The 16332-nt window shown below is 42.1% G+C and overlaps 1 protein-coding gene across 3 annotated transcripts in view; it reads right to left on the bottom strand.

The window, feature by feature from the left end:
- Nucleotides 1-16332, bottom strand: part of LOC746676 (uncharacterized) — a 72210-nt gene that overhangs the window by 44267 nt on the left and 11611 nt on the right. For all 3 annotated transcript variants that reach the window (XM_054682311.2, XM_016942083.4, XM_016942082.4), the window contains 3 exons: nt 6810-6958; nt 3237-3377; nt 2414-2559 (listed from right to left, as the gene is read on the bottom strand). In XM_054682311.2, coding sequence (XP_054538286.1) covers nt 2414-2559; nt 3237-3377; nt 6810-6958 — 436 coding nt within the window. The remainder of the gene's footprint in view (nt 1-2413; nt 2560-3236; nt 3378-6809; nt 6959-16332) is intronic.

The following is a 16332-nucleotide window of genomic DNA, read 5'->3' as shown; positions in this document are numbered from 1 at the left end:
AATCTGTTATATCATTCCCTTAAGTGTATCAAATGGAATATAAACCAAACCATTTGATACTCGCCATCACTTACCAGAATATCGCAACATCAGAAAACATGAGCAAACTCTTCTTTAGCAATTGACATTTTTACATTATTCCCTTTTCTTCTTGTGTTTTACATATATTTCCATTCTATTTATTCTGTAAAATCTTGTATTAAAAAGTATTTTATAGGCCAGGTGCGGTGGCTCACGCCTGAAATCCCAGCACTTTGGGAGGCCGAGGTGAGTGGATCACGAGGTCAGGAGCTCGAGACCATCCTGGCTGACACGGTGAAACCCCATCTCTACTAAAAATACAAAAAATTAGCCTGGCGAGGTGGCGGGCGCCTGTAGTCCCAGCTACTCGGGAGGCTGAGGCAGGAGAATGGTGTGAACCCGGAAGGTGGAGCTTGCAGTGAGCCGAGATCATGCCACTGCATTCCAGCCTGGGCGACAGAGCAAGACTGCATCTCAAAAAAAAAAAAAAAGAAAAAAGATTTTATAGCTAATCCTGTTATACTTCTTTGTAATAAAAATGTTACATGTACAAATACTCAAATTTCAAAATTTCTTGGGATCAGGCTGGGCGCGGTGGCTTACAGCTGTAATCCCAACTTTGGGAGGCTGAGATGGGTGGATCGCTGCTGTCCAGGAGTTTGAGACCAGCCCAGCCAGTGTAGAGAAACCCTGTCTCTGCTAAAAATACAAAAATTAGCTGGGTATGATGGTGGCCTGCACCTATAATCTCAGCTACTCCGGAAGCTGAGGCAGGAGAATTGCTTGAACCTGGGAGGCGGAGGTTGTGGTGAGCCAAGATCACACCATGGCACACCAGCCTGGGTGACGGAGTGAAACCCTGTCTCAAAAAAAAAAAAAAAGTTTCTTCTCCAGTTTTTCATCAATTTTTAGAAGTATGTAATTGATTCTAATTACATAGAAAAATAAATTTTTTGAATGCATTGCTCAGTGAGATGGATAGTGCAGTTTTATTTATTTGTTTTTATAATGAATTCATGTATTCATTGAATATTACTGCTAGCATGAGGCAGAGTTCAGCATCAATTCTATTTCCATTTTTCATTGTTATAGTTGAAATGCTGAGAAACCTTGTTCACACGTGATGGGGATGGAAGAGGGTTGCCAGATTTAGCCTCTCTTTCCCATCTACTCCTCACCCTACTGTCTAATATGTGGCTGTCGGCTGAAGTTAAATGTCAGCTATGGAAAGCCATTTACAGGGGAGTAAGCAGCTGTTGTTCTTGTCTGTCCTGCATTTGTCCTCCCATCTGCCTACTCTTTGGGGGACTGCCAATTCCCCACTGCAAATCCAGTGGTGCTGGCAGGGCTGCCCGTCACAGTGCTCTACCCTCCAGGATGGGCGTGGGATGCATCCCGGCCAATCACATTTCACCCTGACCTGAGATTGGGCCAAGAGGTCAGTATGTGACCCAAGGAGGGTCAATCAGAATCTCCGTATGGGATTTGACACATAGTCATTGGAAGAACGAAGCTTTCACTTTCTGTTTGATTACAGTCATGATGATGTAGCCCTGGGACTGTTGGCAGGCACATCAGCTGTCTTTTCCTGCTTGGAGAAAGCCTGGCTGCAGCCGGAGGGAGAAAGGCCAACCCTTGGAAGGGAAGTAGAGTCAAGAGCAGCAAATTTTGAGCCCCTGAATTCGGTCATCTCTGAAGACAGCTGTACCCATGGATGTCCCAGTTATGTCAGCCTATAAACCCATACTGGTCTTTAATCCTGTTTGGGTTGCTTTCACTTTTAACCTAAAGAATCAGATTAACACACTATAGTAGTTTTCTATTGCTGCTGTTGCAAATGACCACACACTTAGTGCCTTAAAACAACACAAGTTTCTGATCCTATAGTTCTGGAGGTCTGAACTCTGAAATAGGTCTTAAAGGCGAAAGTCAAGGTGTCAGCAGAGCTGTATTCCTTTAAAGGCCCTGGGGAAAATTAGTTTACTTGCCTTTTCCACCTTGTAGAGGCCACCTACATACCCCAGCTCCTGGCCCCTTCCTCACATCACTCTAACCTCTGCTTCCATGGTCACATCTTCTCTGACTCTCCTGCCTCCCTCCTATCATGATCCTCGTGATTACACTGGACCCACGAGGATGATTCAAGATGATCTCCCTCTCTCATCCTTAACTCACACAGGCAGAGTCCCTTTTGCCATGTGAAGCGACATATTCACAGGTTCTGAAGATTAGGGCAAAGACATCTTTGGGAGCCATTATTTTGTCTCCCACACATATTCAAGAAGAAGAATCACACTTGACCACTGAGAAGGTCACTTTTAATCACAGAGCAAAGCGTCCTCCTTTTAGGTGGCACCAACAGGATTTTAGTGCCAACTTCCTCAGCACTTACCTTGGAGCCGCTGAGGGGGATTTCCAGCGTCTGGTGAGCCTGGGGCTGGCTGGTCTTTCCCCTGTGTCTCCGCAAAGCCTGCTATGGGCCTGAGAAGAGCCAGTGCTCCGGAACATTCCAAGTAATTGCCATCAAGGAACAGCTCGCTGGGGAAGGGAGCAGAACACACTGTTTATTTTATGTTAGTTCTACTTCCTCAAATTTGGATTTAAGGGCTGGGCACGGTGGCTCACGCCTGTAATCCCAGCACTTTGGGAGCCCAAGGCGGGCGGATCACAAGGTCAGGAGATAGAGACCATCCTGGCTAACATGGTGAAACCCCATCTCTACTAAAAATACAAAAAAATTAGCCGGGCGTGGTGGCGGGCACCTGTAGTCCCAGCTGCTGGGGAGGCTGAGGCATCAGAATGCCATGAACCCGGGAGGCGGAGCTTGCAGTGAGCTGAGATTGTGCTACTGCACTCCAGCCTGGGTGACAGAGCAAGACTCCGTCTCAAAAAAAAAAAAAATTGGATTTAAGGTTTTCATCTGATGAAATAATATACCTAGTCATAAAATAATAAGGAATAATCATAATTAATTAATTAATAATAGGCCATGTCATAAAAAATAGACCTAGTGACCATGTCAGCTGGTCAAACACCTGCATTCAGTATGACACCACTGATTTTCAAACTCAACTAAAGGACCTTCTCTTATGGTTAAGAAAAGGCAAGCAAAAATAACAAGAGCGGAGAAAAGATTATTAGAATTATAACAGATTGTATAACTCAAGACAGAATAGAGCCAAGATTAGAAGGGGGCAGTGGGGGACACGTCTCACCAAATGGCACTCTGGCTGATGACCGAACCCAGCCTTAGCCCGCTCTGAGGTCCCAGACCACAGTAACGCAGACTGAGGCCTTGAAGCCTTTGGTTGTTCTCCAGGCCTGAGAAAATGCTCTCAAGTTCTTCATTTCCAAATCTAAAAAGAAATGACAGTGTCAACTTAAATAACAGAGAAGCTCTCTAAAAGGAGCCTGTTTATTCAGAACCAGAATTGCAATGGGAATGGGAATACACAGGCCATGGTAAACTATGCGCATATTCAGGGAGGCAGAGGAAGACAAAGGTCTTTCAATGAAAAGTGAGGAGGATTACATCATTGTTTTCAGATAATTATCCTTGACTACAAGGATCAATAACAAGGGTGGCACCAGACTAAGGTTGGACAGTTGCTGGGTAGATGTCCTTGTAGAAGTATTTTTTTGTGTAAGGTTATGATGGCCTTGTGCAAGGCTGTGGTTGCTGCAGGGTCTTTTGTGATAGTTCTTGTTGCCAGGCATTTATGCATGAGAGCCCTTCTTTCATGGCCTTCCCTGGCTCTGTTTGTCAGGTTTTCTTGTTGTTGTTGTTCAACACAAGTGACTCCATTTTAATCTGACAATTTTCACAATAGAAACAAATTAGTGACTTTTTTTCTTTTTCTTTTTTTTTTTTTTTGAGAGAGTCTTGCTCTGAAATTCACCAACGATTACAGGCACATGCCACCACACCTGGCTAATTTTTGTATATTAGGTGGAGACAGGGTTTCACCGTGTTGGTCAGGCTGGTCGCGAACTCCTGACCTCAGGTGATCTGCCCGCCTCGGCCTTCCAAAGTGTTGGGATTACAGGCATGAGCCACCGTGCCCGGCCAAATTAGTGGCTTTTAAAACCTGTGGGGCCGGGCACGGTGGCTCATGCCTGTAATCCCAACACTTTGGGAGGCCGAGGTGGGCGGATCACGAGGTCAGGAGATCAAGACCATCCTGGCTAACACGGTGAAACCCCATCTCTACTAAAAATACAAAAAAAATTAGCTGGGCGTGGTGGCGGGTGCCTGTAGTCCCAGCTACTCAGGAGGCTGGGGCAGGAGAATGGTGTGAACCCGGTAGGCGGAGCATGCAGTGAGCCGAGATCGTGCCACTGCACTCCAGCCTGGGCGACAGAGTGAGACTCCATCTCAAAAACAAAAAAAAACAAACAAACCTGTGCCACTCACTGGATTACTAATTGTAAAGCCCTTTCCAGGATAATTAGCGGCATTTCTGCTGATCCCTAATTTGAGCTTCCAGGGCCAGGGCTGGCTATGCGGGTGGGCTGGGTTGGCCATAGTGGGTAGCCTGGGCATGAGGGAAAGGGCCGGAAGTCTGCCTCCTGGGTAAAGGGAGCAGAAGATGGTTGGAACTACCCAATCCAGGCAGCGGATGGAGAACAAACTCTAAACCCCAGAGAGAAGAGCTACAGAGAAGGGCAGAGACAGGTGGAGTCCTAGAGACTCCCAGCAGGGCTGTTCCCTCTTCTTGCATTGCAGGCTTTACTTTGCAAAGTGAAATCTTGTGCCTCAACCACAGCCTCTGCGGGGAGGTAATGGTAAAAGCCATGGGTCAGGAAACCGAGGCTTGGTGAAGGAAAGCAACATCTTTAAGGAATTTGGAATGTCAAAGCTTGAACCTTAAAATGAGGTGGGTAAGATGAACAGAAATAACTTTTAACATGTATCAATTCATGAACAAGTAATGACTGAGGGCCTTCCCTGAGCCACCTACCAAGGTGGGCATGGGGATGCAGCTTGTGTGAGAAAGAAGGACTGTCTGATGGACCTCACAGCCTCAGTGGAGACAGTGAGGAGAGAACTGCAACCTCCCAGAGGCCAGTATCCTGCAATGTTACCAGTGTTAAGGTCTCGGGTGGTGATTCCCAGCTAGGCAACCCTGACAACACTAGGTGTCCTGGCGTCAGTGGCAGTATGTCATCTGACTATTACAACAAGTTGTCTCCTGAAGAAGAGAATTCCTTCTTTCTTCCTTCTCTCTTCCCACCAGTGCAGGTCTCTGGGTGCCCCTCCCAGGAGCTGGGGCCTGGAGGGGTCTCTTAGCAGTGGGGCTGGTGCTGCCCAATAGTGTGGGAAACTGGGGGACTCGCAAGCAGATCCTACAGTCACTGCATGGTGTCCTGTGTGCATTGGGCTCCTGCTGCCCCCTGTTACAAGACCCTGCCTGACGTTCCTCCCAGCATTTCAGAAACCCTGAGAACCTCCACAGAGAACGCCCTCTCCCCAGCTTTTACCACCAGGGCCCTGACGGGATCCCAGTTCTGTGTCTCTGGGCTACCACTTCTCAGGCTCGAATCTCCTCTCTCTCCTCACAGCCCACTGGCCTTTTGAGTCTAAGGCCCCACCCAATTGCATGGGAAGAGTCACAGAATCACAGACTCCTGGAGTGGGGGAGATCATTTCATTACAGACCAGAAAGGTTCTGTGACTTACTCCAGATGGTACACACAGTTTGAAGTTGTTTGTGGATGGCAACTTATAGACCCCGGACAATCTAGTGTCATGAATCGGAGGTGGGCTCTGATTCAGACAACCTGAATCCATATCAAGGTTCCATCCCCGGGGGACTGAATAGCCTTGAACAAGTCTGTGGACCTCATCCACAGTCTAGGGATAGTAATGGTGCATAGCTCATGAGGTTGTTGGGAGGATAAATGAGCTCATTCCTGCATCGTGTTTGGCACACAATAAACACTCATTAACCATTAGCTGGAAATATTATTATTATTCTCATCTTGTGGACATTCCCTTAACATGCTTGATACCCCAGCTCTGAAGGACTTGCTCCACTCCTCCCCAACACCACACCTTTCCCTCCCTCTTTCCCTCCCTCCCTCCCTTCCTTCCTTCTTTCCTTCTTCCTTCCTTCCCTCCTTCCTTCCTCCCCTCCTTCCTTCCTCTTTCTTTCTCTCTTCTGTTTTCTTTTTGAGACAGAGTCTTGCTCTGTCACTCAGGCTGGAATGCAGTGATATGATCTCGGCTCACCGCAGCTTTCATCCCCCACCTCAGCTCAAGTGATCCTCCCATCTCAGCCTCTCAGAATGCTGGGATTACAGGTGAGGGCCACTGTGACCAGCCCACCACACCTTTCTTTCTACCTCCTCATCTGGTGAATATTGACCCGTCACCTAGGGAATTGTGGTTTCCCTTGTCCAAACTACCAAAATAATATACATGGACATCTTTTGTGGTCTTCAGATTTTCTACCTTGCATTAAGAGCATCTCTTCTCTACTGTACCAAGGACACCCTGGAACAGCAGCATTGCCTTCTATATTTGTATCTTTCTTAGCACTGAGCACAATATCTTGCATAAACTAGCCTTCAACAAATATCTGTTGAAAGAATAAATAAATGAAAGTGACTCTTCTTGAGAACTCTAATATTTACTCAGAAACATTAACTCTAAGGTTTTAGAGGGTCCTCTTCAGCCATGCCTTGATAAGGTGCAAGGAAACTGGACATGCAACCCCCCCAACCCTCCCCATCTTTGCTTCCCCCAGCTGACAGCTGTAAGAGCCCTGCAGGAATTCCAGCCTTACTTGCAGTAATCGAGGACAAGAGAATGCAAACTACTGAACCGCAGAGCCTTCCCAAGTCGCTCTAGAGACCACAGATCCATCTTGCAATCAATGATTTCTAGGGTGGTAAACAGGCAGGTGGTGTGCCCTTTCAATTCCAGAAGCAAAGCCTAAGAATGCAAGATATAAAAAATGCTTACATAATGATGACAACTATGCTCTGTGCTTTAAAATGTTGCTTTCAAGTCCATCATGTTAATTACCTCAACATTTTTGCCCCAAGATAACTTTCTAATTATCTAAGGAAAAGGTGGCATGAAAATAAAATAGTTTCCCTTTAAAACAAAGAGTCACTGTATTGGATTGGAGTGTTGGATTGGAGCCAACACATGAGCACTGGAGCCAGCCCAGGTTCCCACAGTTTCCTGTGTGGAGGGCCCAAGGCCAGGTCATTTCCTGTGGTAACAATGGATACCAATGACAGATAAATCCCCACCTAATGAAAGGAGAGGGTATTTAAAAATGTAAATCACGAGAATGTCGTGAACAGGCCACCTTTTAGCAATTAGAGTCATCACAACCTGAGGATCCTTCATTTCAGAATTTAAGCCTAGAAGAAGCTTTGGTGGAGTTTGGAGAATTCAGAGTTTTTTGAGGCAATGACATGGTCAGATATAGGATTCCAAATTATACCTTGGCAGAGATTAAAAAGGCACTTGTGACCTTAACTACAGAGCTGGTGCCCAAGGCCTCTTTAATGACAGGTGCCTCATTTGAGTGCTGGACTGGATTCTGCAAGCTGTGTTTCTGACAGAGGAGCCAATCAATGTGGCATGTCAGTGCCTATGTTAACATCAGTCTGTGCTAAATGGGCTCTTGACTGGGTCCTAAAGCTCCTAATCAGAGGTTTACACGTCACTCCTTCGGCACCAGTACTGCCATGGGCAAGGACCATGCTATCCAAGATAGAATTCCTCAGCAGCCTCCAGATTAGCAAGAGGGCTACATTTAAGGAAATATTAAGGATCACTTTTAACATGCATGGACAGCATCTTATTTCCAGCTTGAGTGGACTGGGTACCCTGACTGACACTCTGAATAAAAGCAACTAAAATTGCAGGATACATATTTAAAGTAACTTATACATGTATTTCTTTCTTTTTTTTTTTTTTTTGAGACAGAGTCTCACTCTGTTGTCAAGCTGGGGTGCAGTGGCACCATCTCAGCTCACTGCAACCTCCAACTCCCTGGTTCAAGTGATTCTCCTGCCTCAGCCTCCCGAGTAGCTGGGATTACAGTTGCGCACCACTACACCCAGCTAATTTTTGTATTTTTAGTAGAGACAGGGTTTCACCATGTTGGCCAGGATGGTCTTGATCTCCTGACCTCGTGATCCACCCACCTCGGCCTCCCAAAGTGCTGGGATTACAGGCGTGAGCCACTGAGCCTGGCCAAAAAATGTATTTCTTAACTGTGGCAAAATGCACATAACATTTACCACCTTAGCCATTTTTAGTATACAGTTCAGTGGCATGAAGCATTCACATTGTTGTGCAATCCTAACCACCATCCATCTCCAGAACTCTTTTCATCTTACAAAACTGAAACTCTACTTATTAAACAATAACTCCCTATTCTCCTCTTTCCGCAGACCCTGGTAACCACCATTCTGTTTTCTCTCTGTATAAATCTGACTACTCTAGGTCCATCACGTAAGTGGAATTCTACAGTATTTGTCATTTTGTGACTGGCTTATTCACTTAGCACAATGTCCTCAAGGTTTATCTCATGCTGCAACATGTGTCAGAATTTCCTTCCTTTTTAAGGCTGAATAATATTCCATTGTCTGTATACAACACATTTTGTTTATTCATTCATCTGTTGATGGACACTTGGGTTGCTTCCAACTTTTGGCTATCATGAATAATGCTGCTGTCAACATGGGTATAGAAGTCTCTCTTTGAGATCCTGTTTTTAATTATTTGGGGTATATATTCACAAGTGGTATTGCTGGATTATATGGTCATTCTATTTTTAATTTTTTGAGGAACCGTCGTACGGTTTTCCGTACTGGCTGCACCATTTTACATTGCCACAAACAGTGCCCAAGGTTCCAACTTTTCCACATCCTTGCCAAAACTTGTTATTTTCTGGGTGGTTTTTTTGTTTGTTTTTTTGATAGTGAAGTTGGCATGTCATTGTGGTTTTGATTTGCATTTCCTTAGTGATTAGTGATGTTGAACATCTTTTCATGCATGTATTGGCCATTTGTATATCTTCTTTGATGAATGTCTATTTAAATTCCTTGCCTATTTTAAATCCGGTTGTGGCCAGGCATGATGGCTCACACATGTAATCCCAGCACTTTGGGAGGCCAAAGCAGGTGGATCGCTTGCGGTCAAGAGTTTGAGGCCAGGCTGCCCAGCATGGTAAAACCATGTCTCTACTAAAAATACAAAAAAAAAAAAAAAATTAGCCAGGCATGGTGGTGTGCACCTGTAGTCTCAGCTACTCGAGAGATTGAGGCATGAGAATCGCTTGAACCTGAGAGGCGGAGGTTGCAGTCAGCTGAGATGGATCACACCATTGCACTCTAGCCTAGGTGACACAGCGAGACACCATATCAAAAAAAAAAAAAAAATCAGGTTGCTTGCTGTTTTGTTGTTGAGCTGTAGCAGGTTTTTTTTCTTTTTTCTTTTCTTTTTTTTTTCCATGACAGGACAGGCTGGAGTACAGTGGTGTGATCTCGGCTCACTGCAACCTCCACCTCCCGGGCTCAGGCAATCCTCCCACCACAATCTCCTGAGCAGCTGGGACTACAGGTACATGCCAGCATGCCTGGCTAATTTTTTGTAGAGATAGGGTTTCACCATGTTGCCAGGCTGGTCTCGAACTCTCATGAGCCACCACACCCGGCAAAGTTGTAATAGTTATATATATATATATATTCTAGATGTTAACCCCTTATCAGATATACAACTTGCAATTATTTTTTCTCATTCCATAAGTTTGCCTCTTCACTTCATTGATTACGTCCTTTGGTGTACGGAAGTTTTACATTTTGATGTAGCCAAATTTATCTACTTTTTCTTTTTTTTTGCCTGTGCCTTTGGTGTCATTTCCAAGAAATAATTGCCAAATCCAAGGTGATGAAGCTTTTCCTCTATGTTTTCTTCTAAGGATTTAAAAAAATATATATATCTTTTTAAAATGTGTCGATGGGCTGGCAGTTTAGTGAGGAATACCCAAAGATCAATGAATGAGAGAAAGTGGGAGCCCAGTGGGGTATGCAGAGCACTGACTCCAGCTTTCCTTTGAGAGTATCACTCAAACAGTAGTTGGTTTTCATGGATCATGGAGTCCAGGGAATAGGAGATAAAGTCATAGACACTGGAGACAAGGAGTCCAGTAGAAAATGCTACATGAAGTTATGGCCCCAAATACAAAGTGGGCCATAGGTTTTTTCTTTTAGAGTAAGGATAACTAGAAATAAATACCTAACTCTCTTTTTTTCCCAAAGGACCCTAGGGAAAATTGCCTATCTCAGACTGATAAATATGAGGAAAAAATATATCTCCTGAGAACTCACAAACTAGCTCTAATACAGTTTTGCACCCTGCGTTAATTAACCATCTGGATGGTTCAAAGAAATCACAGGTCAATAATTTAATTTAATATAACCCTGGGATGGTAGCACCCGGAGTGAATGGCAGACACAAATTCAAGCCCTGAAGAGGAAGTTCTCTTCAAACCAGAGCTCAGGAAATTGCCACAACCATTTTCCCAGGAAATATGAGTTAACAGTAAAAAGGAAATCACAAAACACACAAATTGGTGTCACCATGAGTAAGAGCCAGTAGAAGCAAGAGATCACAATATCAGCCCCAAATAATTCAGATTATTGAAACTATTAGACAGAATACAAAATAACTTCAACACATTCAAAGAAATAAAATAAAGGATTTTTTTAAAGTAAGAGACTAGAAAATGACTACTAGTGTCCTTTCCTATTCTCTACTTCCTCCTTCCTCCCTAAACATAATTTTGTGATAATCAAACATTATAGTTGTACCTGTTTTTTGAACTTTACATAAATGCAAACATACAGTATTCATTCGTTTATGCCTCTCTTCATTTGTAGACATTATGTTGGTGAGAGTCATCATATTTTATGTTTGTATAGCTACAGTTAGTTCATTTTCATTGCTACATAGTGTCTCACTATATGAATATGCCACAATTTATTTATTTATTCTATTGTTGATGGAAATTTGGGTTGTTTCTAGTTCTTGATTTCCAAGAACATTTTTCTCTAAGTCTCCTGGTGCCCATGTACATACATTCATGTTGGATATATACCTAGAGTGGAACTGCTGGACCACAGACTTTGGAATCAGTAGATACTACAGTACAGTTTTCCAAGGTGACTGTGCGAATACACACTCCCACCACAGTGTATAAAAATTCCAGTTGCTCCAATTCCTCACCAACACTTGATGATGTACTTTTATTTTCACTATTTCAGTGGATGTGTACTGGTATCTCTTAATGTTTTTTATTTGAATTCCACTCATTCCTAATGAGGTTGAGCACCTCTTAATATTCTTATTGGCTATTTTGATAGGTTTCTTTTTTTGTGAAGTTCCTATTCAAGTTTCTTGACCATGTTTCTATTGGATAATTTGTCTTTTTCTTAATGATGTGTGGGAGTTATATATACATCCTGCCTAAGAATCCTTTTTGATTATATATGTAGCAAATATCTTTTCCAGTACTGTAGCTTGCATTTTCACTCTGTTAATGGTGATACTTGATGAACAAAACTTGTTAGTTTTAATGGAGTCTAACTTAATCAATCTTTTCTTTTACGATTAGTGCTCTTTGTGTACTTTAAAAAAAGTGTTTCTCCACTCCAAAGTCATGATGATATTTTCTTATATTACCTTCTAGAAACTTTATTGTTTTGCCTTTCAACTCTGTAATCTGCCAGCATTGATTTGGGGGTATGATGTGAAGTAGGGGTCAAACTTCTTTGTCCCCCACACTTATCTCCAGTGGTCTCATTATCATCGATTGAAAAGATCATCTTTTCCTCGATACTATGTATTGTCATCTTTGTCAATAATTAAATGTCCATATAGGTAAGACTCTGTTTCCAGCCTTTCTATTCTTTCCCTTGGTTTACTTACCTATACTTGTAGAAATATTACACTATCTTAATTTCTGTAGCTCTCTATAAGAAGTGTTTAACGTCTGTTTGTTAGAGAAAATTCTCCAACTGTGATCTTCTGTTCAAGATTGTCTTGCTTATTCTTCACCACTTATATCTCCATATAAAATTAACAGTCAGTTCTTTTTTTATATATATATACATATACTTTAAGTTCTAGGGTACATGTGCACAACGTGCAGGTTTGTTACATATGTATACATGTGCTGTGTTGGTGTGCTGCACCCATTAACCCATCATTTACATTAGATATATCTCCTAATGCTATCCCTCCCCCCTCCCCCAACCGCACGACAGGCCCCAGTGCGTGATGTTACCCTTCCTGTGTCCAAGTGTTCTCATTGTTTAATTCCTACCTATGAGTGAGAACATGCAGTGTTTGGTTTTCTGTCCTTGTGATAGTTTGCTCAGAATGATAGTTTCCAGGTTCATCCATGTCCCTTCAAAGGACATGAACTCATCATTTTTTATGGCTGCATAGTATTCCATGGTGTATATGTGCCACATTTTTCTTAATCCAGTCTATCATTGATGGATATTTGGGTTGGTTCCAAGTCTTTGCTATTGTGAATAGTGCCACAATAAACATACATGTGCATGTGTCTTTATAGCAGCATGATTTATAATCCTTTGGGTATATACCCAGTAATGGGAAGGCTGGTTCAAATGATATTTCTAGTTCTAGATCCTTGAGGAATCACCATGCTGTCTTCCACAATGGTTGAACTAGTTTACAGTCCCACCAATAGTGTAAAAGTGTTCCTATTTCTCCACATCCTCTCCAGCACCTGTTGTTTCCTGACTTTTTAATGATCGCCATTCTAACTGGTGTGAGATGGTATCTCATTGTGGTTTTGATTTGCATTTCTCTGATGGCCAGTGATGATGAGCATTTTTTCATGTGTCTGTTGGCTGCATAAATATCTTCTTTTGAGAAGTGTCTGTTCATATCCTTCACCCACTTTTTGATGGGGTTGTTTGATTTTTTCTTGTAAATTTGTTTAAGTTCTTTGTAGATTCTGGATACTAGCCCTTTGTCAGATGGGTAGATTGCAAAAATTTTCTCCCATTCTGTAGGTTGCCTGTTCACTCTGATGGTAGTTTGTTTTGCTGTGCAGAAGCTCTTTAGTTTAATTAGATCCCATTTGTCTATTTTGGCTTTTGTTGCCATTGTCATGAAGTCCTTGTCCACGCCTATGTCCTGAATGGTATTGCCTAGGTTTTCTTCTAGGGTTTTTATGGTTTTAGGTCTAACATTTAAGTCTTTAATCCATCTTGAATTAATTTTTGTATAAGGTGTAAGGAAGGGATCCAGTTTCAGCTTTCTGCATATGGCTAGCCAGTTTTCCCAGCACCATTTATTAAATAGGGAATCCTTTCCCCATTTCTTGTTTTTGTCAGGTTTGTCAAAGATCAGATGGTTGTAGATGTGTGGTATTATTTTTGAGGGCTCTGTTCTGTTCCATTGGTCTATATCTCTGTTTTGGTATCAGTACCATGCTGTTTTGGTTACTGTAGCCTTGTAGTATAGTTTGAAGTCAGGTAGCGTGATGCCTCCAGCTTTGTTATTTTGGCTTAGGATTGTCTTGGCAATGTGGGCTCTTTTTTGGTTCCATATGAACTTTAAAGTAGTTTTTTTTCCAATTCTGTGAAGAAAGTCATTGGTAGCTTGATGGGGATGGCATTGAATCTATAAATTACCTTGGGCAGTATGGCCATTTTCATGATATTGATTCTTCCTATCCATGAGCATGGGATGTTCTTCCATTTGTTTGTGTCCTCTTTTATTTCGTTGAGCAGTGGTTTGTAATTCTCCTTGAAGAGTTCCTTCATATCCCTTGTAAGATGGATTCCTAGATATTTTATTCTCTTTGAAGCAATTGTGAATGGGAGTTCACTCATGATTTGGCTCTCTGTTTGTCTGTCATTGGTGTATTAGAATGCTTGTGATTTTTGCACATTGATTTTATATCCTGAGACTTTGCTGAAGTTGCTTATCAGCTTAAGGAGATTTTGGGCTGAGACGATGGGGTTTTCTAAATCTACAATCACATCATCTGCAAACAGGGACAATTTGACTTCCTCTTTTCCTAATTGAATACCTTTATTTTTTTCTCCTGCCTGATTGCCCTGGCCAGAACTTCCAACACTATGTTGAATAGGAGTGGTGAGAGAGGGCATCCCTGTGTTGTGCCAGTTTTCAAAGGGAATGCTTCCAGTTTTGCCCATTCAGTATGATATTGGCTGTGGGTTTGTCATAAATAGCTCTTATTATTTTGAGATACGTTCCATCAATACCTAATTTATTGAGAGTTTTTAGCATGAAGGGCTGTTGAATTTTGTCAGAGGCCTTTTCTGCATCTGTTGAGATAATCATGTGGTTTTTGTCTTTGGTTCTGTTTATATGCTGGATTACATTTATTGATTTGCGTATGTTGAACCAGGCTGGCATCCCAGGGATGAAGCTCACTTGATCATGGTGGAAAAGCTTTCTGAGGTGCTGCTGGATTTGGTTTGCCAGTATTTTATTGAGGATTTTTGCATCGATGTTCATCAGGGATATTGCTCTAAAATTCTCTCTTTTTTTTGATGTGTCTCTGCCAGGCTTTGGTATCAGGATGATGCTGGCCTCATAAAATGAGTTAGGGAGGATTCCCTCTTTTTCTATTGATTGGAATAGTTTCAGAAGGAATGGTGCCAGCTCCTCCTTGTACCTCTGGTAGAATTTGGCTGTGAATCTGTCTGGTCATGGACTTTTTTTGGTTGGTAGGCTATTAATTATTGCCTCAATTTCAGAGCCTGATATTGGTCTATTCAGGGATTCAACTTCTTCCTGGTTTAGTCTTGGGAGGGTGTATGTGTCCAGGAATTTATCCATTTCTTCTAGATTTTCTAGTTTATTTGCATAGAGGTGTTTATGGTATTCTCTAATGGTAGTTTGTATTTCTTTGGGATCGGTGGTGATATCCCTTTTATCATTTTTTATTTCATCTATTTGATTCTTCTGTCTTTTCTTCTTTATTAGTCTTCCTAGCGGTCTATCAATTTTGTTGATCTTTTCAAAAAACCACCTCCTGGATTCATTGATTTTTTGAAGGGTTCTTTGTGTCTCTATCTCCTTCAGTTCTGCTCTGATCTTAGTTATTTCTTGCCTTCTGCTAGCTTTTGAATGTGTTTGCTCTTGCTTCTCTAGTTCTTTTACTTGTGATGTTAGGATGTCAATTTTAGGTCTTTCCTGCTTTCTCTTGTGGGCATTTAGTGCTATAAATTTCCCTCTACACACTGCTTTAAATGTGTCCCAGAGATTCTGGTATGTCGTGTCTTCGTTCTCACTGATTTCAAAGAACATCTTTATTTCTGCCTTCATTTTGTTATGTACTCAGTAGTCATTCAGGAGCAGGTTGTTCAGTTTCCATGTAGTTGTGTGGTTTGAGTAAGTTTCTTAATCCTGAGTTCTAGTTTGATTGCACTGTGGTCTGAGAGACAGTTTGTTATAATTTCTGTTCTTTTACATTTGCTGAGGAGTGCTTTACTTCCAACTATGTGGTCAATTTTGGAATAAGTGCAATGTGGTGCTGAGAAGAATGTATATTCTGTTGATTTGGGGTGGAGAGTTCTGTAGATGTCTATTAGGTCCACTTGGTGCAGAGCTGAGTTCAATTCCTGGATATCCTTGTTAACTTTCTGTCTCGTTGATCTGTCTAATGTTGACAGTGGGATGTTAAAGTCCCATTAATATTGTGTGGGAGTGTAAGTCTCTTTGTAGGTCTCTAAGGACTTGCTTTATGAATCTGTGTGCTTCTGTATTGGGTGCATATATATTTAGGATAGTTAGCTCTTCTCGTTGAATTGATCCCTTTACCATTATGTAATGGCCTTCTTTGTCTCTTCTGATCTTTGTTGGTTTAAAGTCTGTTTTATCAGAGACTAGGATTGCAACCCCTGCTTTTTTTTTTGTTTTGTTTTCCATTTGCTTGGTAGATCTTCCTCCATCCCTTTATTTTGAGCCTGTGTGTGTCTCTGCATGTGAGATGGGTCTCCTGAATACAGCACACTGATGGGTCTTGACTCTTTATCCAATTTGCCAGTCTATGTCTTTTAATTGGAGCATTTAGCCCATTTACATTTAAGGTTAATATTGTTATGTGTGAATTTGATCCTGTCATTATGATGTTAGCTGGTTATTTTGCTCATCAGTTGATGCAGATTCTTCCTAGCATCGATGGTCTTTACAATTTGGCATGTTTTTGCAGTGGCTGGTACCAGTTGTTCCTTTCCATGTTTAGTGCTTCCTTCAGGAGCTCTTGTAAGGCA

This window comes from Pan troglodytes, chromosome 2 (genome assembly GCF_028858775.2).
Source record: "Pan troglodytes isolate AG18354 chromosome 2, NHGRI_mPanTro3-v2.0_pri, whole genome shotgun sequence".
Classification (NCBI taxonomy): Eukaryota; Metazoa; Chordata; class Mammalia; order Primates; family Hominidae; genus Pan; species Pan troglodytes.
The sequence above is the reverse complement of the archived record's forward strand: the minus strand, read 5'-3'. Positions and strand labels throughout refer to the sequence as shown.